The sequence below is a fragment of the Takifugu rubripes genome, chromosome 1 (assembly GCF_901000725.2).
Source record: "Takifugu rubripes chromosome 1, fTakRub1.2, whole genome shotgun sequence".
Taxonomy (NCBI): domain Eukaryota; kingdom Metazoa; phylum Chordata; class Actinopteri; order Tetraodontiformes; family Tetraodontidae; genus Takifugu; species Takifugu rubripes.
Window position 1 is genome coordinate 24,170,418 of NC_042285.1, and position 25,456 is coordinate 24,195,873.

A 25,456-nucleotide genomic window follows, 5' to 3' on the forward strand; every position below is an offset into this window, starting at 1 on the left:
TATGTCATTGTTTGGATATTTATGATATATTTATGCTCTGCGCCTCCCAGGTGACTGTGATTTTAACCCGTGTGATTACAACCTTTCATAATCTGCGAAAGAAACAGGTTGTGAAGAAGCATCTTGGATGAGAGGAAACCTCTCCCAGTTGCTCTCAGATCCATTGTTGTTGCGCGCACAGGCTGGAGAGGTGTATTACCCGGGAGGAAGAGGAGTTACCGCCTCCTGATGGGAGAGGATCACGTGGTTCTCACGGGGGTTGCTGCAGAGCGGGTTTCAGTGGTCAGGACCCGGGGCTTGGCGCTGCCTGCGCGCACGGTGCGCATTTGGAGGCGCCGTTAACAGCGCAGGTGCGACGGACCTGAGCGGAGACGGAAGGTCGGAATTTTGTGTGTAGCGATGAAGTTGAAGGCAGAACCCCCCCTGCAGCGCAGTTCTGGGAACTTTTTAAAGAAACTTTGCCAGAAGGAGACGCGCTCCGGCATCAGAGGTGACCGTCGTTCCGGGTTTCTGCCCCAACTCAAATGAAGTTGATCCCGGCGAGGAAGATGTTTCAGCCTGGGGAAGGGAAGGGAAGTATGAAACCTGACATGTGGATAATGGTCATAAACTTTTTGGTACACTGGACGCTGGCAGACACACAGGTAAGCAAGCATCTGGATCTGGTTTTCATTACTATAAAAATCAGTGTTTAGGCACTGAAAGCGCATACAAAGGAATACCGAGCTCATCCATTATTGCAATCAAAAGAATAGAAATCATCTCTTTCTCGGGCTGCTGCAATGACACAATACTTTCGGTCTAAACCTGCAACATCGTTACATTTTTGAAGCTTTGTTCCAAGTTTGAGGGGTAGCACCAACGCCTATATTGGGGTTCTTTTGTTTAGTTCTTTCAGAACCAGCTTTGCAATTCGTCTAGTGAGTGTTTTGGCAAGTCTAGCTGAAAAAGAGACAACTAGTTGAGTTCTCACGGGATTTCAGTGATGGCAGTGCAGTAAAAAGGAATTGTTCAGATCAAAGTCAATAAAAGTCCAGTGAAGGTGACAGGTGACAGGTCGACAGCTGTTTGGAGCGCACGTATAAAAGACCATAAGTAAAGTACAGTGGCATCACTGCTCCGTTTGGTTATTTTTGCTTCAGTGTTGTAACAGAAGGTTCAGAAGGCAAATTGTGGAACTCAAACATGATCTGAGGACCACCTGTGTGATCCACTGCAGTATTTGCTAAGGCGTCTGCGAGAGAGAGAGCGCGCAACGGCAGCACAACGCTCGTTTTTGTCGCACACGTGCATCCAACCCAAGCGCGGCGCCCGTGCTGAGCGCTGACAGGATGAGACAGAATAAAGGATCAAAGTGACTCACAGGCTGTAGCCAACAGCCTGTGAGTCACCTTAAAGGTGTCCGACACCTTTAAGCTCCTGTGCACAATTGCAGCCGCTCTGGCAGACTGAAGTATACAGCTCACGATCCCTTTAAAAATGCCGATGTTAGGAAGGTGAAATCCACCAGAGCAACGATGGTTAATGCCCGCGCACGGGGAACTGTGTCACACGTTCACGTTTGATTAACATGCTTGATTTGCTCCAGATCTGATGCGGATCAATGAGCCTCACCAATTTGCATTTTGTTTTCCACTTCAGCGGGGTGAATGTCTACCTGACAGCACGGACTGATTAAGAGGTATTCAGTTACGCATGTCAAGGACTATTTAGAAGCATTTGGGAGAGAATTTGCCAAGTTTCCCACGTGGGGTGTGTTTGCATTACCTGTGGCAGAGTTTCAGATACTCTCCAGGCTCATTTCTAATATTCTGCTTCATTCTGTCAAAGCTACGACTTCCCGCCGGCCAGTTAAGTACCTGAATCACCTTTAATTTATGCATAAACTACTTTAAATACTCCCATTTGTGTCCGCATGAAAGCTGCCACTTTTATTCGTGGGTGTAGTAATGAACCCTGCTGTGGGAAAAGGTGATGCTTTTTGGACTCCTTCCCATGTTCATGCATAGACCACAATATAGTATCTCTATTAAACTCAGGCTTATTGCTCGCAGGACCCGGAAATCACAGTCGTCTGAGGCTGGGTTGAGCTGGGGTCGCTCATAATCAGCCATTTTTGTCGAGATAATTGATATTTACTCTGGCAGCCCCTTAGGTTGGAATTAAACAGGTAATGATGCTGCAAGAAGTGCTGACAAATGACTCAAATCCTTCAACAAATCTCTCTGGCAAATTCTCTCTTGGAAAAAGCAACTTTTATTTGATCTGTGCAGGTGATGTAAGACAGACATAAAACAGAAGTCTTCGCAATCAGCAGTTGGTGTTGTAAATGGAGCTGTTTCGCGCACGGATGTCCTTGAACAATTTTAACAAGAGTTCACAAATCCTGAAACAACATTTCTTCGAACTAGTGTGGAAATCTGGCGTTCATCCACGCCTTTTTTTTTTTTAAAATGTGACCCATCAACACCTATTTGATGCTGTTTGTTTCTCCTGGTGCCTTCATGAATTTCTGTTTTTTGGTTGTTTTTTAAAAATTGTTGTCCCCAGATAGAGGTGGATGGCCCTCTCTCTGCACAGGAACAGATGATCATCCTGTATGACATCAAACTGCAGTGCCAACAGAACCTCTCTAACACTGACCCGGGGTTCACAGGTAAGAACCAAAAGGAATAAAAGTGCATGAGCATGACTGGGAAAGCCCGGCACGTCCCAGGCAGCTCAGCTTTTCCACTTTCACCTGTCGCCTCCTCTGCTAGAAAGTTAAATTGTTCTAAAGAACTTCTGAAAGGATTACTGGTGGCTTTTTCTGGGATAATTCATTTGGGGCTCATATCCAGTGTGGATCCTGACACACGCGCTGGCTGGGTGATTGGGAGAGCTGGAACGAAACATCTGTGCACTGTTGCTGGGTAACTAACTCAGCGCTTTGTCAAGACACTCCACACAACATTAAGCCTTTACCAGACATCTTTCCCACTATATCCTCCCTCTTCCTGCTTTCCTGCAGCTTTTAAAGTCAGATGGTGGCACTGTAATTTATGCATTTTGGTTTTCCGCTTTAGGTTTTCCTTTTGGGCAATGAGAAGAATACGTGTGGGCGGTTTGAGAGATGCTGTAATATCGCTCGCCAGATGCAAACATCTGTGCACAAGAACAGCTCCATTCATTCCATCAAATACACCCCTGCTGATGACAGACCTCAGGGGAAAGGATTCTCTTTCTGTGGTACAAGAGTGCGGAAGGATTAGCTAAAAATTGGCCGATGGGAACAAGCGAGACCCTTTCAAGCTTTCCACACAGTCGGAAGCTCTGACTATTTTGGTCTTTCAGAATCGAAACTTAAGAAAGGAATTCTTTACACTAGAAAGATTCTTCTTGAATGAACCTGCTCCATCAGCCAGGTTTTTATATTTGAGCCTCGACCTTTTCTGGCACACACCTGTTGCATTTACCCAATGTCTAAATAGAACTAAATGCATCACAGTCACTGTGGTACCAGAACTGCAGCCTATTTGTGCACCACAATATTAAAATCATCAACGGGGATGATTTCAAATATCAAGTATCTAATAATGAAACAAATATCCTACTACAGAATATTTCAGGGCAGTTTGGCATTGCATCAGGTCTCTGGACCCTGAGTGAGGCATTTACAAGCCTTGGAATTAATCCACATTTCATTACTCTGGGCTCTCGGGAAAGCGCAGTCCAATAAAACAAATAAGGTTTCGCATAAAAGTGTGCCTTCAATCTTCTAGGCGATTTGTTTTACGCTAACATCGTGTTTATGACTGACATCGTGTCAGTCAGCCACGTCCTCACCAGCAGCTCTGCATCACCTGGGCAACGCCGCTTAATCTTAATTACAGTCACACAGGCGCACGCTTACAACAGGGAACAATTAGGGTCCCCATTAAACTGATGTTTTCGGACTGCCGGAGGAAACCCGATGAAGCGGGAGGACGGAGAACATGCAGAGTCCAATAAAATATCCCACTGATTGCAGACATACATGTGTGGACCGTTACCGGGTTTAGAAAGAGGTGGATGAGTTGTGTTTGGGTGACTGTGTGTTTCCATTTCCAACTGCAGACGAACCGTGTCCTCCCGAGTGGGACGGTCTCATCTGCTGGCCTCGTGGATCTCCAGGCCTCGTTACCAGAGTCCCCTGCCCGTCTTACATCTACGACTTCAATCACAGAGGTCGGTGTTTTGAATAGAGCATGATCAGTAAGGAATCAGTAATGCAATTTCATGCATTGGTTATACGAGGGTATTACTTTTCTTTGTATTTATTTTGTGGCCGTGCGACACATTATTGCTTCAGATGCAGCGTTTGAGTGTGACATTTTCTGCTAATTAACATGCTGGCAATGCCCCAAAGCCTGTGAAAGTGTGTGTTTACAGGACATGCGTACAGGACGTGTGACATCAACGGCTCCTGGGCAGTTTTGGAGGACTGGAATAAAACTTGGACCAACTACTCAGAGTGCTGGCACTTCCTCCACCATAACTACGAAGAGGAGAGAGTAAGTTCGAGATAAGAAAGTTCCGAAGACGCAAATCTCAGGATACTTGTTTCAAGTTAATCGGGACTCGGTAAATAATCTATTTGTATTGAAGTTGGAAAAGGTGGCACACACCGAGAACTCAAAGAAAAGCTGCGAATCACCTGTATAAAAGAATCGATTCCTTTCTTTTTCAGAAATGTCAGCTTCTGATGGCATCTTACAAGTGAATATTAAAATGCGATGTTTCATTTTATTTACCTAAAAAAAACTGTTGAGGTTCCCGTATTTCTGATTTAGAAAAAAGGAACAAAGTGCCAAAGTCTCACTTTGCCTTTTGAAATGGATGGACCCCTAACCTCCATCTAGTTAAACAATATTGAAATGGGGAAACAATTTTGTTGCTGTGAGTGTCGGGCAACTGTTGTGTCAATGAAAATGAAAATGGGACGGATCGAAACATTTTCATAATCAAGACTGATGTTCTGTTTCTGCCGCATATGACGTGCTGCATAAATCCCCCCCCCGCTGCGGTGGTTTATACTGCATCCAGAAAACAAAAAAAGATGGCAACAGAGTTGACGTCTGTGTGTTGGACACAGGACGCGCACACGCACGGTTAATTATCTGACTGTTACAGAGCTTGTTTCTGCTGCTGTGGTTGTTAATTCACCGTTAAAGTGGCGAGAGCGGTGGTGCTGCGCCCTGCAGCAGACAAGAGGGAGGCGTTCCATAGATCAATATGCAGCCCCGCGACTTATCATTTCATCTTTTTGCTATCTGCTCTTTTGGAAATTGAATGCTGTATGTTCATGTAAATTATTAATTAGCTTCCCTGAAATTTACTACAGTCTGAAAAGGCTCAATTTCCATGTAAATCGGAGCCTTCATATTTCTCTGTTCGCAGCAACATTTCTTTGATCGGCTGTACGTCATTTACACTGTTGGCTACGCCGTGTCCTTCAGCTCTCTGATGGTGGCCATCCTGATCATGGGCTTTTTCAGGTACAAAATAAATTTCCATATCTTATTTTATGTGATGTGGAATATGTGAACCACAGCCACACACAACCAACTAGCCGCCAAAACAAGGTCGTTATGTCTTCATTCTTTAGCTTTTCTCACAGTTTATGAAAAATGGGACTTGTTCCCAGTGAATACACTTTCCTGCATGCTCTTGTGTCTCTTTTGCTCTATAAAATGCTTTCTGAAATTCAAAATATTAATTAAAAGGAACCTCAAATTGAAATAGTCATTTAAATATAGTGCTCAAATGAGCTTTTTCCTTTGATTTTTTGGCTAGTTTTGTTCTCACCAAAATAGGAAGCTTTACAAGGCATATCTGAGGGGGGTCCTGCACAAACATCTGCATGCCATCGGTCCCCTGGCGGCTGTTAGGTAGCGGACTGATATCTCGGATCATACGCCTATGCGGTGGGCCCTGGGTTCCATCTGGTGTGTGACAGCGCCAGGCCCCTTGCGGCTGGAGGGAATCAGCATTTCTGGATGATGATTAATTCTCCTCTCCATGCCTGAGAGCAGACCCCCTTCAGGAATCAGTCTGTCTCCTGCCCAGGCATTACACGGACCTTGTGTAAAGGCAATACACATCAGAAATGTACAGCTGCAGGTTGGAGCAACCTGTGGTCTCATTTTTCCCTCAATGATTTGCAGCCTGTTTCTGAATCCTGCCCCCAATGGCTTCGTGGTTTTAGTTTCCACTGACTCTTACATTATTTTGTTCTTGGCAAAATGATGCATCGACGCCTGACGTGGGATTTAAGTATTTACCAATTTGAGCAGTTTATCCGACTGTGAGGAGCACACGAACTGGTCTAGTCGGCACCCAAAAAATACACGCACCCATGCAGGAAACTGACAGCAACCCAAAACCGGCGGATTCTATGGAGATGACATTTGAGTTAAAAGCACCGCGAAATCAGCCCAATGTGATAACAGATTGCGCAGCGGGAACCTACAGGAAGCCGTATCAGCTCGCAAAGAGACCTGAGGATCAATACAGCCAGCCTCTCTCAGCACAACAGGTAGCAAGTAAGAACAAGGGGTGGGCCAGTGGGAAAGGCAGCGACAAAGGAGAAAGAGAAAGAATGTAATGGAAAAGCTGGACAAGGAGGAAGATGATGAAAAAGGAATTCTAATTTCAACCTCAAGATTTGCTGAAGCTGATCACACACCAGTTAGCTGATTGAAAAGTTTCAACTTTAAGGAGCAGGATACATTTCCCCGGGTCAGATAAATGCTGGGAATGGATGTATAAATATGTTTGAAGTGTTTTTTCATGAATCCCAAAGTGCCACTTCTAGATATTTATGCATTTTTGTCAAAGATGAGGTATCTGTGCTCTGCCCTCCGACACCACTGTGACAGGATGAGAGCAGGAGAGTGCAGAAGCCTGAAGACACACAGGAGAATATAAAAACAGCCCTTTCTGAATGAGAGCTGTGATTTTTAGCTCATCAGTATTTGACCGTCAGAACTTGAGGACGTGCTGCTCAGATAAAGAAAGCAAAATCTATCCTCCAAAAAGTGCTCTGCCTCCTTCGGTTGTGTTTTTCCTGCAGGGAGCGTGGTGGAGCCATGCTCCGGCCACCTGTTGGCACACCTGAAGGCCATCAGCGATCAGCCGCCTATTTAAGGTCTAAGACTCCGGCCTACCGGTGTCGGAGGATTGTTGTGTGATTTTGATGTTTCTGGTGACTTTGTTGGTTTTTTGAAGATTTTGGTGTTTTTTGTGGCTCCACGCTGGAGCTCTTTGTGCGCACCCGGCGTAAGAACTGTTGCTTCCCGGCAGTTCAGGAGGACTGTCCTTTTGTGTTTGTTTAATAAAACCTATTTTGGACCTTTCATCACTGCGTCTTGCCTGCGTTCGGGTCCTGGACAACCACGTATCGGAACAACATTCCTCCTTTAGTTACTGAGAGTAACACAATACTTTCTTATCTATAATTAATAATTAAAAAAACCCCACACACTTGTTTCTGTGACAACTATCGATGCTCTTTGAGAGTAAACACAGTTTCCTGTTCTTGGCAGACGTCTCCACTGCACCCGGAACTACATCCACATGCATCTGTTTCTTTCCTTCATGCTACGGGCCGTCAGTATTTTTGTGAAGGACAGGGTGGTCCATTCCAGCGCTGGACTGCAGGACTTTGATTCTGCCCTCCTGGACAATACCAAGTCCATTAGCATGTCACCAACGGACAAGTCCCGGTATGTAAGTACCAGTTTTCCTCCTACGCTACCTTAAGAAACACAAAATAAGAGCCGGGCTTTTCCCCCTGCACCAGTATTTAAGTATTTCTCTTGGCGCGCCCCTCATCACAAGAAGGTTCCTTCAGTTTTCAGCGTTTCATGTGGTCATGCATGTTCTCCCAGTGCCTGTGCAGATTTTGAGTTGATATGAGGATCTGTGGAGCCCCGAGGTACAGGGGTGGGTGTCGGGTCTATTCCTGCCCCACCTGGTGACACCTGCAAGACCCGCTTGACCCCACAAAGTGACAGGTAGCAGGAAAATCTACTGGCCAAGATGCATCATACAGACACAGCAGTGAATAGCAGCAGTTTATTGGTGCTTCCTAGCATTTATTTTACACATTTATTGATCAAGAGCAGCTGTGACCAATCACGGAAACAGTTTGTATGTTGAGGATTTTAGTCTAGTGGGTCCCTGCCGTTACTGGTTTTAACAACAAAAACATCTTCGCTGGCTAAGAAACGCCAGTTAACTCTTGAAATCTGACTAGATACGACCATAACATTGTATCACGTATTTATTTAATTAGCAAATTAAATAACTTACAAGCGAAACATTTTTTTTCTTCAAAGTGTCACTGAAGCAAAGAAAATTACCAGAATAGAAAGGGGTTAAATTCAATTTGCCTACACACTAAAGAAGAAAAAAATAATCTAAACTACACAAAAAGAAAGTTCAGCAAAAAATAAAATAAAAAAAACTTTACAAAGAAAAGACTGAAACATTTTAATAGCAGCTTAAAAGAGAGGCCATCACCCCTTTCTGCTCTTTATGTACGTAGGCGTTGGAAAGTTTGGGACTCGCATATCTCCATACTTGTTTGAAACTCGGACCAATAATTAAAGTATGAGCCATTTAATTACCAGTCCTTTTTGTTCATTCATATTAATTCATATTATATTCCTCCTTCACAGGAGCAGCAGCAGTGTTAAAATAATTGACAGAGTAATCCGTATAGTGTGCTGTCACACCATTCTTACCTTCAATATAGGATAATCTTCGTAAATCCGCTGCTATTCAGCATCCTGCACCAACAGTGCTGATTATGCCAAGAAGAACATTCGTTAAGTACAAATGTGTTGTTTTTTTTTTCACTATATCTAACTCATTAAAAAAATCTATTTTTTGCTCCTACTACTGCATTTTAAAGGACAAAGGGTGAAACCACTGTTCTAAAACACGGGACACGGCTTGACTACCAGAACGTCATCAAGTGTTGTTGGCTGCTAGGCGGCCACACGTCAGCAGAAGGGACAGACCACAAACGACCATCAAGCCGTCATCAATAGCGATAGTTGTTGTGGTCCTGGTGTTTTTTCTGCAACCACCCATGACGAGGCATTCAGGAAATGCAGGACATTGCAGCGAAGCCCTTTTGCTGTCGCTGTTATTAGCTATGGATGCATTAGATTGTTAAGACAAATGATTTTAAGATGCAGTTCCAAACATGGCTAAACATTTACGTGTGTTAGCTAAAGTTTTAATATCTGATTTAAAAGAAAGAGTGTTCCCACTGTGAAAATTATACTTGATTACATTTACTTTCTTTTTTTTTCGTCTGCGCTCTGTCGTCTCCTCAGCGGCAGTGGTACATTTTGGAGTATTTCTCTACCCATTTGTTATAAGTGAAGTCCTGGTATGTCTTCATTCAAGGGCTGCATAGTCTTACGGAGAACTGGGACACATCTGCCCTCCTTGGAAACACTGAAAAACAGGATGACCGGTAGAAATGGGACTGATTATAAAGCTTAAAGGAAAAACTTCAAGGTTTTCTGGGCGTTGGATAGAGCTATTGGAGTACCTCCCTGGCACTGGTGCAGAAGAATAACCCTTAAAAACACAAATTACTAACAATGAAGAACAAGAAGAGTGAAAAACACTGCTGTGGCAACAGGGAGCTGGTTTGTGCTTGGAATTGAGATCTATTTGTGGTTAAGGCCAACGTGATACGCACATTGCTTAACAAGTTGTCGGCTTGACAGGTATTCATGTTTTGTTCTCAGGTGGGCTGCAAAGTGACAGTGGTGCTCTTCATCTATTTTCTCGCCACCAACTACTTCTGGATCCTAGTGGAGGGCCTGTACCTCCACAGTCTCATCTTCATGGCCTTCCGAACAGCCAACAAATACCTTTGGGGTTTTATACTCATTGGATGGGGTGAGTAAATCACTTTCTTGGGGGAAATCAGTCCTCTCCTTTTCAAGGCAAATGTTTCAGCTTTGGGTCTACTGAGATAAGATACGACAGGAACTGGGGGGTCGAGACTAGTTATTTCCCTCTTATTTTAAATTGTAGCTGAAATGGCTGCATAAATGATGTTGGAGTCATTTATACCCTGCACAGCGGGAAGGTTGGGTAGTGCCGCTGTTGTGAGAGGATACCTCCTGTCAGATGGGATAGCACTGCTTTCTTTTACACTATGGCAGGGAAATGATCACGCATGATTACAGCAACAGGAAATTCAGCCATAATAGCCTATTTTCATGACACGTCTCTACAGTTTGTAGCTGCAACTGTAGCACAATGGGAAAAACATTTACCCGCTCAATGCATCCAGACACATCTGCATTAACCTAAAAAGGAGCAGGAGTCGGGAGGAACGGAGGCCAGTACAAACCAGTTTGAATTTTAAATAAACTGTGGTATTAACCTAATCCAAAGTTATTTAACTCTAAAGCCTCACTCTTGCAGAGGAACTTGGAACTATTTTGGAGCTTTGACAAGGGTTTTCATTAGCTGTTAATGCAGGGACGCCCAAGCGTGAAGTCAGGGGAGAACAAGGATTCTTCCTACAGCTGGATGTGCAGCCAGCCTCATCATCTAGATTGATGAGGGGGAAGAAAACCTTCTTTTTTTTATTTTGACATGAGAATTCACCCTCCGAAAAAGAGATGAGGGTGCAAATGCTCTCTGTGCCGCCATTATATGAAACAGGATGAAAAAGCTGGAGCAAATACCTGCAAAGAGTCTCTTCTGGCCCTCTACACTGAAAAATATGTCCCTGTGACCAGGACCTGAAAAACTGAAGGGAACGAACGCTACCTCTCAATATTACTGTGAGATAGAAGGAAGAATAGACTATTCTCACGTGTGTTTGTTATCTTGTTGAGGTGAGCTGTTGAATGCTTTGACTTTTACCTTTTTAGTGCAGTCGGCAAACAGCTCTCACCTGAGAGTGGATCAATCTGACTAATCAGATTAGATCATCAACAGTCCAACCAAGGTTTGTTCATGTTTGGAGTGCGTGATGCAATACTAATACATAAGTGAAAAAACACCGGTTTTGTTTTCTTTTTTGGGTCATGGGGGCAGCGATGTCATCGGGGACATAGAGGAACCTCAACCCGTCAGCTCCTCGAGGCTCTCTGGGAGACCACCAACACGCTCTTTCCCAGAAGCAAATAATACTTTAAACCGATTAATCACAATGGCGTTTGACTAACAAATAAATGGCATTTACAGAGGTGTTTATAGTGGAGAGCAGCACGCCTTGGTGTTTGTTTCCAAATGCATCACATTTGATATCCACCACAACTGTCCATGCACAGATTATCGTAGTGCTTTAAAATTTAACAGGCTTAACGATTTTATTTACGTGATTAGGTGATTCTTAGAGCGACACATCACATTAACACTTCTGGAATCACACGCTGAAGGCGATTTTTAAGAAGCTCTGTTTCTTAAATCCAGGCTTATGTTAGTTAGGACAGAGACTCACACTTGTCATATGGCGTCCTGCCACTTTGTCCCAAATGATTAACAGAATGAGACAACAGAGGAATAACAACTGTTTTGGTGGCAGCTTTTTCTGGAGCGACAGGTGCAGTCAAATTGTCACCAAGCAGAACTCAGTGCATGGGATGTTGTGTGTTTGGGGGAAAATACAAGTTGCTAAGCAATTTAGTGCTTCTTCAAAAATATTTTGTTGTGCTGTATTTATGCTTTCAAAGGAGCATCTCTTGTCCTCTAGCTGTTGGCTGCAGTACAGGAAATATAAACCTTCTGTGATTATTTGTCCTAAAATGGCTTCTGTCGCTAATAATAATAACTCTAGCTTGATTGATGTATCCTCACCTCTTTTTATTCCTGAGCAATTCACCTGCTGTTGATACCTGATACTCAATTACTAAGAGCTAAACCTGTTTAAAGATGAAAATGTATAAATATATAAAACTTGCTGCTGTGATTGTATTTCTTAATTTATGATTTCAGGTGTTCCGGCTGTTTTTGTAGCAGTATGGGCGATTGTCAGAGCAGCACTAGCAGACGCAAGGTGAGCGAAAGGAAAGAAGTCGCTGAATTCAGTGGTTTTTGCTAAAAGGTTAAAAGAAGAGTTGCGGGGAATATTAAAGGTTAGAAAATTAGCACTTAACTAGAGTGACATTTGAAATAATTAGTCAAACATTAATTTGCAAAGAGTGGGAGAGAAATGCTTCTTTGATCAATGGTTTATTTCAAACTTTCTGTCTTGTGGATGTGTAGAAGAATTAAGTGTTTGGGAGGAATGTGAAAATGTAAACATAATCGCTAAAGATCAGGTCATTCAGTAACAAAAGTTTTCGTCCGATTCTAAAGTCACAAACTGCAGGGTAGCGTATTCAAAATGACATAATTTTACATGTTATTGCTTTCATATGTGAATATTTTACACCTTATTAAGATGCCAACTGTCTCCGAATAAAGAATGCAAGCCTTCATTGTTGTGAACATCTCACCTCAATGATACACTGGATGCGTTTGTGTTGCTCCCGCGCTCCGAAATCACAGCAGAGACGATAAGTTTCCATTTAAATCAATGCGTGTGTGTACACCGGCTCTGGCTCTGTTTCATTTCTGACTGACCCATGGTAGAGTCACCAAACTCAAACTAAAAAGATAATTTGTGGCTTGCTAATACCCTAAAAAGTGGTAAGATTGCGTGATTGTACTTACATTTGCATTCAGCTGCCTTCAACATTCAGCAGCGCACTGAAGCCGGTGTATTTTGGCAGGTGGAGAACAGACACACAGTGAAACGGTTCAACAAAGCAAATCCATCATCGGGTTTGGGCTGTCATGTATTATCGGGGTGAACTGATGTCCACATGAGAGGTTATGATGATGATGATATTTTAAAACCTCTATCATTTTGTTGGTTGATTGAAAAACTGAAAGAAAGCAAAGCTGTTTATGGTAATGCTGCACAGAAATGCATCTGTAGGTGCTGGAACATGAGGGAGTGGATCGACAAAATGCAAATTTCCAATGCATATTGTATAAGGAAGACATGTCTGGAGTTTGAGGTGTAGCCATGGAACAAACCTCACACGTTTTTGCATGAGGACGCAACTTATTCTAATAGTTGATGGACCTTGGTTGGGTTCATGAAGAGGCCTTAAAAGTGAGGAGGGACACATGAAACTACCTTGCGTATCATGATGTTCTTATGCTTTGTGTCTGGGGAAGTGTTGAGATGGACTGCTCGGGGTGAAAACACAAGGTAAAAAGGCTGAGCTGGGATCACAGAAGGTAAAAAGGCTGAGCTGGAATCACAACATGTTATGTTGCAGCTTAAAAGAAAACACTGCGGCAGGCTATGAACTATGTGTTGCTGGATCCATGTGGGATCAAAGGTCAACAGCTCCATTTCTCAGAAGTGTTTTTGTCCTTGCTTGTTGTTGGTTCTTTTTGTCCTTCCCCCCCAAAATGCATTATTTTGGACTGCGAGGGAACCTCAGTTGCCTGGATAAATCACACGTGGGCATAGAGGGAATATGAAATCTGCAGATAAAAAGGCCCAAAAGTGGAATCAAAACAGAATCCTGTGGCTCTGATGTAACCGCAATAACAGCTGCTCCACAGTGACCGGGCTAATTAGAATAATTGGACACTAAAGTGGCCCTCCTAGGGAAAAAAAATATATCTTGTTTTATCCTGTATTTGTTTTTGAGGTGCAATTTTGTGAGTATTGGTCAGCAAGAATTTTCCTCCAAATGAGTTTTGCTCATGGTCCTGAAACTTATTCAAGCCTTTAAATGCATTTCAGAGGATCAGAAATCTGCCAACAACTGCTGAATGCAACAGAAAGCTTCTTAATGCACATGCTAAGGGAGATTTGAATTTACCCTTTGGTAGCGTCAGTGACCCACGTGGTTGTCAGCTTGAAGTCTTAAATGTCTTCATAACCTTTAAGGTGGTATTTTGCCTCATCAGTATTCCCAACTATTCAAAGCCTTTTGAAGGTGTATAGAAGACCTTAATCCTTTCAAGCCTCCTGAAAAACACACCAATTGTCTCCAATAAATAGGTTTGAAAGCTCGAAGGCCATCATGGTTGTTCTTTTAACTTTTAAATTTTGACTGCATCTAAAGCAGAAATGAACTGAATATTAATGCAGACATTCCTCTTTAATGGCCCCATGAATTCACTTTTATAATATAAAATATTAGCATGATAACATGCGCTCCCTCTGTTTGGCATAAATTCTTACCTGTGTCTCCGTTTCAAACTGTTATCTCTGCCTGAGTTCATATTTTGGATGCTGAACTTATTGCTTGTCACTCCTGTTTCTTTCCTCTCATGGTTGTATAAACATGTCCGAAGAACCGACATGGAAATGTTTAATTTACTGCCGCAATAGGGAAAAGTAATGATTTGTCACTTGAAATGTAATATACCTTAAAAAATGTCTTTAAGTAAAAATAAAAAAAAAATAAAAAAAATAAAACTCAGAAAATGCATATCAAAGTGTTTGGACTGGAATAACGAATAAGGGGAAAATTAAACAATTATATAATGTATTTTAAAAAAAGGAGTGTTGTCATACATGGTTCTACCCTCGATTGGGTGTTTTCTAAAGGTACTAAAGTTTAAAGTTGATATATTTTAGAATCATGCACATATGTAAATGTGATTGGAGACCCCTACGTTGCCCCCAGGGGTAGGTGAGTGAGTGTGTTGATGGTGTGTGCGCCCCGTGCTGGTCTGGTGACTTGAATAAGCAATTTTATTTTTCAAAGCAACATTGCTAGGGAAAAGAAAAACACAACATCTCCAGGTTGCCTCAGGCGTTGCCTGCTGGTGTTTTTATTTTGTTTACTATCATGGATTATAAAGGTGATCTCAAGTCAGCAGTCAGTGTTTTTCCCTTATTGCGTGCGCTTTCTCCACTGTTGTGCTTCTTACATTATTATTAGAGTGATACCAATACACAATATGTTCTGTTTAACAATTCAAGAAGTATAACAGTTCTGATTTTCTAAAAGGATTTATTTTCCCCAATCTTAAAATATATAGAAGAAATTATCGCTCGGCATTCGGCTCTTTTCAGAGTATCTGACACAAACAACAGTGGGGAGTGTGTGCGGAGAACTGTCAGTCAAGTGCCTTAAAGTTGAATTTTTAATAAACAAATAACGTCAGTCATTGTAATTTGTGTTTAATGAGACAACACTCTTCCCGCTTCTCTAACTTCATCTTTTCATCTCCTTTTCATCAAATATAGGTGCTGGGAATTAAGCGCTGGTAATATCAAGTGGATCTACCAAGTTCCCATCTTGATGGCCATTGCGGTAAGAGAGAGTGTGTGTGGGGTCTTATAAATGCTACATATTGACCAAATTGCACATACTAACAAAATGAGAACATTTTTGTGAAGTGAGGACATTTTGGCTGGTCCTCGCAACTTCACAGGACTATTTGTGTTGATACAATCAATTCAAATCCGACGGACTGGATCCCAAATGCAGATGAGCTCCAAAGTCTCCGTTACTGTTTAAAGGCCCCGTCAACGACACCAGGTCCCGTCGTCAGGCCGTAGGCAAAGAGGCAGCACAGTTGAGCAGTAAGAACTAGGATTAGAACTCGCAATAAATGAATGTGTGTGCTGAATGTGAGCCAGAGTGTTGCCACTTGAGGCTTCCTAACGAATTTTCGATGAGTGGATGAATGAAGCGGTCTGTTAACACTGATGGGAGGTGATGTAGATTAGCCTGGAATGAACTGCAAGCATGAAGAGAATCAGGTGGGAGAAAAACTGAGGTAACAGCTCCACTGAGTATGCTCACGCTGAATTGGGATCAGGTGCTAGAATCTATTCCTGCTGGACTATGTTCAAGACTCACAGGCCATTTGCTTCCACACTCTTCCCTGGTTGGTCTCTTATACACCATAAATACATTAATGGTAAATCAGGTGGATAGCGCTGACAACTCACCATTCCTGCTCAAAATGACAGGAATCTCTGGCCTGCATGTACTGAATTTTGGTTTCATTGCGATAATTTAAGTTCAGAGGCTGAATTTCTCTGTTATCCCTTAGGCTTTAAGTGGTTTGAGTAAGGATATGAAACACGGTTATAATTAGCCTGAAACGCTAATTGAATCCTACTGAGCTGAAAATTGCTTGTTTTTCATTTTATTTGGAGGCGGCAACTGTGACATTAAGAAAGCTACTGGCTGTGGAAATAATGCTTAACATTCGTGAGAGTTCCAACTTCTTACTGCTTTGAGTTAGACGATTAAAGTAGACAAGTGTTATGCAGACGCTGTTTGCACTGAATCCACCTTGATTAACAAGTGAAATTTTTTCACAAATATCAAGAAATGCAAATACTCCTGGGTACTGTGTGCTGGGGTTTCTGCGCACATTCTTAAAATGTGAGTTCCGGTGTCAAAAATTCAAATGAATTCTCTTTGATATTACTTCTGTGGCGGCCTCGACTGCCAGTCATAAATAAAGTTTTACTTATCCTCATAACAAGTGCTGCGATAATTTAATGGAGGTACTGAGTTTCGCAGCAAAGACAGTTGTTCCCGTTGTTCAAAGTCATATGCACTTTGATGTCTCCTACCGTCTGAAGCTCCTCCACTTGTTAACTTTTTGTTGTCGTTGGTCAAAGTTAAGATGGCTCTTGGAACACATGGAACACTGGACCAGCTCTAGACCCAGGATGCTTGAGGGTTCATGGGAGTTTATCCAACCAGTCAACATGTGTTTTGTTGTCCTGGAAAAGGCATTTGACCATGTCCATCGGGGTATTCTGTGGGGGGTATTCCAAGAGTACGGGGTCTAAGGCCCTCTGTTAAGGGCCATTCGGTCTCTGTACCACTACTGCAGGAGCTTGGTTGCCATTGGCAGCAAGTAAGTAAGTCAGACCTGTTGCTGTTGCATGTTGGACTTCAGCAGGGCTGTCCTTTCTCACCAGTTCTGTTCATAATCTTTATGGACAGGATTTTTAAGCAAATCCAGGGGCCGGAGGGAGTCCAGTTTGGGAAGTACAGGATTTCATGTCTGTTTCTGCATATGATGTTGTCCTGTTGACCTCATCTAACTAGGACCTGCAGCATGTACTGGGGTGGTTTGCAGCCAAGTGTGAAGCACTGGAAAAGAGTGTTTTGCCTTGGTTGGAGAGTTCAGCTGTATTGGGGTCTTGTTCACAAATGAGGGAAAGATGGAGCGTGAGATTGACGGGCGGATTGGTGCAGCCTCAGCAGTTGGTAGACCGAACCGTTATGGTAAGGAGAGAGCTTAGTCGCAAGGTGAAGCTCTCGATTTACCAGCCACACCGATGAGTTTCCTCTGCAGGGTAGCTGTGCGCTCGCTTAGAGATAAGAGTGAGAAGCTCAGTCACTCTGGAGGAGCTCAGAGAAGAGCCGCTGCTCCTTCACATTGAGGATCAATGCTGCGGTGGCTCGGGCATCTGTTTCGGATACCCCTGGACGCCTCCCTAGGGAGGTGTTCCAGGCAAGTTCCACTGGGAAGAGGCCCCCACGGCAGACCCAGGACACTCTGAAGAGATTATGTCTCTCGGCTGGCCTGGCCTAGGAGCACCTCGGAATATTCCCCAAAGTGCTGGAGGAAATTTCTTGAGACAGTGAAGTGCTTAGGCAGCTGCCCCCATGACCTGTTCCTGTTAAAGCGGAAGAAGACGAGACGAGAGTAATCATAAAATGGTCCTGACACGTCGAAAGACATTAACGAAGCTTGTAAATTTCAACAAACTTAAATATACCTGCAGGTGCAGAAAATCTCCAAACACTGGACTGTCTGGATTCAACTCATCATTCATGCTTATGATGGATAAAGGATTCGTGATCCTCCCCACCCCCATTTTCTGATTTTCTGAGGCTTTTCTTTTTCTGCTGCTGTCTGCTGCCTGCCTGCCACCTGGATATTGTTTTACTGTGGAGGAGGAGATGATGGACACACAGGTGAAACACATTTAGGTTATTACAATAAAGGGATAGAAGGTGTCTTTGTAAACCAGACAAGGGAAGAAAGCAAATCACAGCAAACACAAGTAACACAAGAGACACTGACTAACACAGCAGACAAAAAAATAGAAAGGAAAACTCATGACAACTCATGTAAACAGTGATCATGGGGGACTGTGCATAAAGGTTCTTTGTCTGATCTGGGCTTTCAATGTGGAGTTTGGACATTATTCAGAACAAAATGGTCTGAGGTGTGAATGATGATTGGATGCTTTGGCGGACTGGTGACCCGTCCAGGGTGCAGCCTCTGTGATCAATTCAGGACCCCACCGTCCTGATGATGGAGGATCGATGGGACAAAAAGGGATAAACTAAGACAGCTAAGACCTTTGTCTTGGTCTTGGAGTTTTGACTCACTTTTTTTTTTAGATTATCAAATGCAGTTCACCGTGAAACAGCTTGTCTGCAATTATGTTGAGAGCCCTCAGTGGCAGCTCAGTTCCATTTTTATGTGAGGCAGGTCTGATTAGAAATGCAAATTACAATGGCAAATTGAAGTGCAAATGAAGGGATAATACAGGGGTGGGACTGATGTGTGGTTGTGTTTGGACATCATCCAGCGTGAGGTAGTTTTGCTGAGAGTCATTGCTGTTAGACGGATGACTGTCCATGAGTGAGATCCTGCATCAGAGCAGAGGAAGAGGAGGCAGCACTCGAGCGCTGCACTTTACCCGATCCAGCAGCCTTAAAACATTTTTCAGGAACGCTGTCAACAGTGGTGAGAATGATGTTGCTATTCAAGGTTTGGCTTGGTTCTAAGTGCTCTGGCTGCAGTGCTCTGTCGATGAGTGAATGAATAGATGGATAAAGGAGCTTTCTATAAAAGAAAAACCCTGGCCACAATATATACACGTAAGCCTCACTGCCCGCTGTGGTCAGAGTACATGAATAATTAACTTTTATGTCTGTTCTTCCATTTCAGCTCAACTTTATCCTCTTTGTGAACATCGTTCGAGTGTTGGCCACGAAAATTCGAGAGACAAACGCGGGACGATACGACACCAGGAAACAGTACAGGTTTGTAGATTGGAGTTGGAGAAAATAGGCTGCAGCATCAGAGTGGGCCAGAGTGAGCGATTATAGTGATTACAATGGGAGCAAAATGGAGCCTTAACTGCTAAGACGGTCTATTTCGAAGAGACACTAGGATTTATTTTTTTTTGTCATCAAATTTCCAGATATTCTCTGCTAAACTGTGCTGATTGTTTTTGTTTTCCAAGTGGTCACTGGACACAAACAAGGGATTCAAGGATAATTAAGTTGTGACCTAGCAAAATTTAGAATCTCGTCACACCACATTCCAAATGACTACCTAACAAACCTAAAGGTTTTTTTTTAATGTGCATATGCCTTTTTAAACCTACATTTGTGGAAATGAGAATCTGGACAATGTTATGTAAATGTGTTGTATGCATGTGTGCAGGAAACACATGCATACAACACATTTACCGCTGTAATAATACACTTGCGGAACTCTCTGTCTTGGTATATTAACCGTAGCAAAATAACGATGGGTGATTTTCACCCGGGTGATTGTGGTGGCGATGGTGTTGCTAACTGCAACATTAGTGTTCCAGTGTTCATTATCTCAGAGTCAGACTCTAGTGTTGGCACTGTCATCAGTCGACCAGCCAACATAAGGTATTTTAGTTGCTGTGCGCTTAGATGTGTGCATGTGTGTGTCATAACAGATGATAGAACAATAAAGACTGTATTTTTTAAAGAAGGAAGAAAGTTCATTATCTATCTTTGTAGCATTTTTTTCTATGATAAGGAAGATGAGATGAAGACAGAAGCAAAAATTAAAACACAAACTGATCTGTAAAAGGGTGAGTCGGATTTCTGGTGTTGAATGAATTGAAAAGGAAGAAGATGAAACATCATCTGCCATATTTTGTAGTTTTCGGATAGAAGGCATAGGCAGGCAACAAGTGACGACACTGGGAACTGACTTTCAACACCTGAGGCAACCCACCGATGCTACTTACCCAAGGCACAGCATTATGGGGAGACGGGTCTCTCTCTATGATTACTGATATATAAACTCCGGACGATTTATGATTTTCACAAGCATGATTACCTCCAACTCACTAACAAGGGAATTTCTGTTCTGGCCACCAACCTCACCACCCACCTGTCCACACTTGTTGACTGATTTTCTAGGGATACAGGTGCTTCTTAGGAATGGCCCAAGCTCCTTCCTTATGTTACCTCTCCTCTGGCACCTGCTATCTCTGACGCCTGCCCCTCCCTCATCCCAGTGATAATTCTTACAAGACATTTTATATTCATGACATATGGCTTAGAAGTGCTAGCTAGCTTCTGCTGCCAATGCTGTTCTTAATGGGGTGCCCCGTGATGATTGCATTTTGTTTTCCACTAGGAAAAACACACCAGGGGGTTGTCTTGCAGTCCTCTATTCCAGCTAATTTTCTTTTTTTGATAATGAAAGTCAAAGTGTCTTTATTTGCTGCACAGAAAGCACCTCTAACAATCCTTTCAAACTTTCAGAAATACTGAACCCCCCCCCCCCCCCACACACACACACACACACACAGCCATTTGCTTGATAAATAACACATGTACAGCAAATAGGATTTTTAAAAAGCATTTGTGCGCAAATTTCATGACCTCCATCTCATTCGATCCTGAGCGCTCCACACATTGTTGAGCTTTTCTGACAGTAGGATGAACAAGTGCTTGTATTCAGCTTGTAATGAGCAGCCCTTCACAAACTCTCTTTCACAGTTCAAACTAATTGCGGCTGAGGCTTAAACCCCACTTATCGCAGCCTCTAAACCTGGTATGAGCACATCAGAGCCTACCTAATCTGCTGTCTTTCAGAAACTCACATCTAGTCCTATTAGCACCATTTTCAGCATGTCTCTTTCTGAGGGGCTGTCCCACCAGCATAGAAATATGCTGGTGGGACAATAATCTTTTTGATAAATTTCAATAGCTTCTGATCCTGTCATGCCATTGAGTTGTTAATAATCTACTGAGCACAGCTGATGCAGGATTTTTTTCCCCCTATACCTTTAATGTTTGATTTAAGTGTGGCATTGGACACAGTAGAGTATATTATGTTTGTACATCTGTTAGAGCTCTGCATGAGTCCAAGGGTAGACGCTCTCAAGGTTTCACTCTTATTTATTCTTATCCTATTTATCCGACAGAAACTTCTCAATTCCTCGATGTCTTTGTAGATTCTCAATCATGCAGGTCATCGTTATCCAAGGTAGTTTTCAGTGTTTCTCTTGTGTTTCTTCTCTTGAAAGAAACACAAGAGAAGAAACACAGTCCAGTTGACAGAGGAAACCACCTTGGATTCTCAATTCCTCCAATGCAAGTATACTCTAGAAAATGACCCGGATCATTTGCTAATATGCCAATAGATTTATGGAAATTTGATTTAAGTAATTTACAGATTTTTGCCCGGTTTGACTTGATTTTAGGTTGTCCATGCATCTAGCTCATCTGTCCATGTGTGCATCTTACAGGAAACTGGCCAAATCCACCCTTGTCCTGGTTCTGGTGTTTGGCATCCACTACATCATCTTTGTTGGGATGCCTCATACGTTTGAGGGCCTGAGCTGGGAGGTCCGAATGTACTGTGAGCTGTTCTTTAACTCCTTTCAGGTAACGCTCGACATTTTTTATTAAAAGCTGAGAGCGTCTATTGAGTGTAATAATGACCTTTTGGATTCACTTTAATTGAGTGCCCACTTCTATTTTAATGGAGACAAGGATTTATTACTGTCCATTAAAGTGGTTTAGTGAACTAAACAAAGTGCTTGAGTTATTTTCAGGCCAGTTTGAACTTGAACCTGATGGCTGAACACCAGCCATTAAACAAAAAAAAAAGCACTCTGTTCAAACTCAAAAAAATAAAATGAATCTCATTGCCGCTTGTGTTGAGTGTCTTGCTAATCTTGAAGGTATTGTAATTACTATTGTTACTAATTACTTAAAACATTTTATCATTTACTATCACCACGTTTTTGACGAGTGATCCGAATGGCCCCTGAATGGTCAGGGCACACTCACACAAGTATTAGAGTAATTCAACAACAGAATGATTAACAAAGCACCAAAAGTGATTAACTCTAATAACTATTACTATATTTAGGGCTTCACCCATTTGTTAATCAGATTATTTAACTGATCTGGCCAATACATTGATTGTTACCTGTCCTGCCCTCTTAATGTGCTGTGTTTGTATTTGTCAGCCAGCACGAGGACTCCAAGTTCACTAAAGACAACTTCCTCAAGGCTGATTGATCCATTAATGGATCCATTTCTTTTTGCATGTGGGTGCATCAGCAGTGGGTATCAAATGGGACTCACAACAGGCACCACGGGTTCATTGATTCTTCTAAAGTGTCAAGATCAAGCACATGTGCCGACATTATTAGAAGGCACTTGATGTGTCCTTGCAGAGAAAATGATTTGGACTTGGAGCCGTTGCTCTATGTGTTGCGATTAACCTGAAGTTTTCAGAGAAAATTCTCTCTATCGGATAGTGTAAACTTATAGAAACCTTTCTTTTCTTTTGGTGCGAGGAGAGAGAAAGTAATGTGGTGAAGGATTTCAGATTTCAGTTTCTCAGTTATAATTCCCTGGAGGTCTGACATAGTGAACTTAGGTAAAAACACACAGAAACTACGTATACTCGAATGTATTAATTACATTGATTAATTCATTCAAGTTTAGCTGAAAAAAACAAAACAAATGGTTTTGGTGGTGCAATAACATCTGACATTAGAGAAAGGCATACTGTAAATCACTTATTTTTTTATTTTTTTATAATTAATGTCAGTTAACGTGTATCTGTCTGTGCTCGTTACACCTTAACTCCAGTCAACTAAACAAAAGACAGAACAGGAAGTTCAATGGTTTAATCGACATGTCTGACATAAATAAGTCCAGGGTAAGCAAACAAGTTCAAATCATTAGGTCAGAAATCCACGTCACGTGAAAATGAGATGAATCCGAACAGGACGGGAGCGGTCCCTTCAGTGTTTTCTTTTTTAAAAAGAACTCTTTTATTCAGGAGGGAAACTGAAGCTGGTTTGAAAACAGCAGGGCCACAGTGAATGTGCGTTAAGAGAAATTTAGGCAGATCAAACAGGTCTCTGCACAAAGTCACAATTAAACAAACTAACCACCGGGCTGCTGCTTTTCATAGCGTTTTATAGCGAGCCACATTTCTGTGGATGACAGTGCAATTCCGTGCAAATGTAGCATGGCCTTTGCCTTAGCAGAGCTGACAATACACCCAAAAAACTTTAGAATCACACTGTAAAAAAGAAGAAAATGTGAATTTTAACATGGCACAAATGGCCTTTGAGATTGAGAGGCAATTCATCTTTCATTAAAGGCTTTGGGCGAATTGTTATCTTCATTTGGAGATTGTGTCCTAAAGTTTCCCCTTTCAGCAGGCACTGCTGTGACGCTGCTCCGATAACCCTTTCATGAAAGACCTGCCAGTCATTCTGCATTGACCACTGAACAAGGCTGACCTTTTCCATTCAAAGAAAAATACTGAGAATAGATCTTATTTCCCCTTCTTTGGCGCAATCTGGCACATGTATTTAAACGTCTCTGTGACCCGTCAGTCACAGAAAAGCTCTCTCCCATTGGGCTGACCTCATCAAATGAGAATCCTGTATCAGCATTACTTTATAGTGGGGACTAAGGTCATGTCTGATTCTTGTTTATTAAAAATAATGAACAATCTCAACAGTAGCGGGCAACTGCTGCTAGCTTTGCATGTTCCCATGGTTCTACCTAGCATGTTTAATATTCACTGGTCTTTCTGTTTCAGGGCTTTTTTGTGTCCATTATCTATTGTTATTGCAATGGAGAGGTATGTACATTTTTGATTACTCCAAATTGTAAAAAAGTACTGCAAAACTAAAGTGAACGTGGATGACATTGCAGCACCTGTGATTTAAGGACTCCAGTGATAGAAGACACTATTAATAAGCACTATTTTCCTTTCACAATTCCCTTCTTTAAACTTGCAGATGCAGCAGGTTCTGTTCAGTGTCCTTTCATTCTGACAAATGAGCCCACTTAAATAAAACAACTCATAATTATTTCTTGCTGATGTGACACTCTAAAATGCATCCTGCGATATCCACACAGGAATATATTGTTGGGAACAAAATCATTCACAACGTCAAAGCTCCATCCATTAAAAACTGTGCAACCCCCCCCCTCTAGTTCAACTTCAGCCCTCTTCCACTCTGAAGGCATAAAGCACGTGGAAGAATAGCCTGGGATTATGTTGCTAAAATAATAATGATGACGAGATTAACAAGTCTGACTGAATGTCAAGTACATCTTTAGCATCGATATTTGTTTCCCAGGTGCGTAAAATACCAGTTGCCATTAACATAATGAACAATCGCAGATGCCAGATTCTTATGTCAATACTTGACCTGGATCACCTGCTCAGCACAAAGCATTTCCTAATTTAAAAGCGTACACACAGAAGCACTTTTCATATTCCCCCCCCTCTTAGACCCTCGGAAACTGGCTGCATTTGTTGGTTTTAAATTGAAGATCTGTATGGTCATTTATTGGATTTCCAATTTCCAATTGCCCTGGCTGTTTTTCCACCTCTGTGATTACACACTGTCCATGCACCTGTGTCCTATTGTGTTCCCTCCACTGAATTCTTTCCTCCAATGTGGCAGCGTGTTATTTATTTTTTTGCTGTGATTGTCTGACCACTAATTAAGCCCAGGCATTAGTTTAAAGGCATTTTTGATGGACCTGCAATTCACAATATCAGGAACAAAGTTCCATTGTTTTGAGGACAACCCTGCTTATGCCTTTGTCTTTCCCTCTCACAGGTCCAGACAGAGATAAAGAAAACATGGACGCGGTGGAACCTGAACTTTAACTGGGATGTACCGATGGTCTGTGGCCGCTATCATTACGGCTCCGTCGTTGTTGGCATCAACAACAACAACAGCACCAGCAGCCAGTCTCACCTGGCGGCGGGCGCACCGGCCAATTCTCTCGTTTCCAGTCGGGTTTCTCGGACCACGGGTCCGTCTATGGTCAGCACGCACATCATCCTCCCGGGGTACGTCATCAGTAACTCAGATCCGTCCATACCCGAAGAACCTGAGGACAGCGGGCCAAAAATGGTGGATGATATTTCTCTGAAAGAAAATACGCCTGTTCTCAGTCCCGGTGCCACAGCCGAGGATGAGGAGGAAACGCTGTAGCACTCGCCAGATGTATCTTTTTTTTTATTGTTTGAAAAGGCAAACTAAAACATTGACATGGAACGACTGTGAGCAGAATATTCCATCATCTTACAGTCAAAACATTTTCAGAGCTCCGGCCTGCAACATATAAATAAAACAATGCAAAAATAACAGATACAGTTAATCCCT

General features: G+C 42.4%; 1 protein-coding gene across 3 annotated transcripts; it reads left to right on the top strand.

Moving 5' to 3' along the window:
* Positions 1 to 259: 259 nt before the first annotated feature.
* On the top strand, positions 260 to 25,455 carry pth2ra (parathyroid hormone 2 receptor a). 3 transcript variants are annotated; one of them, XM_003977526.3, is made up of 13 exons: positions 260 to 644; positions 2,551 to 2,656; positions 4,096 to 4,206; positions 4,411 to 4,532; positions 5,419 to 5,516; positions 7,566 to 7,749; positions 9,792 to 9,945; positions 12,001 to 12,061; positions 15,272 to 15,338; positions 18,964 to 19,058; positions 21,542 to 21,680; positions 23,869 to 23,910; positions 24,905 to 25,455. In XM_003977526.3, the coding sequence occupies exons 1-13, from the start codon at positions 525 to 527 to the stop codon at positions 25,283 to 25,285; spliced, it is 1,680 nt and encodes a 559-aa protein (XP_003977575.2). In that variant the 5' UTR covers positions 260 to 524; the 3' UTR covers positions 25,286 to 25,455. The 3 variants fall into 3 exon arrangements, with proteins under 3 accessions (XP_003977575.2, XP_029691167.1, XP_029691164.1); XM_029835307.1 differs by having other exon boundaries at positions 266 to 644; positions 2,555 to 2,656; XM_029835304.1 differs by lacking the exon at positions 260 to 644 and adding an exon at positions 1,570 to 1,681.
* Position 25,456: the final 1 nt, after the last annotated feature.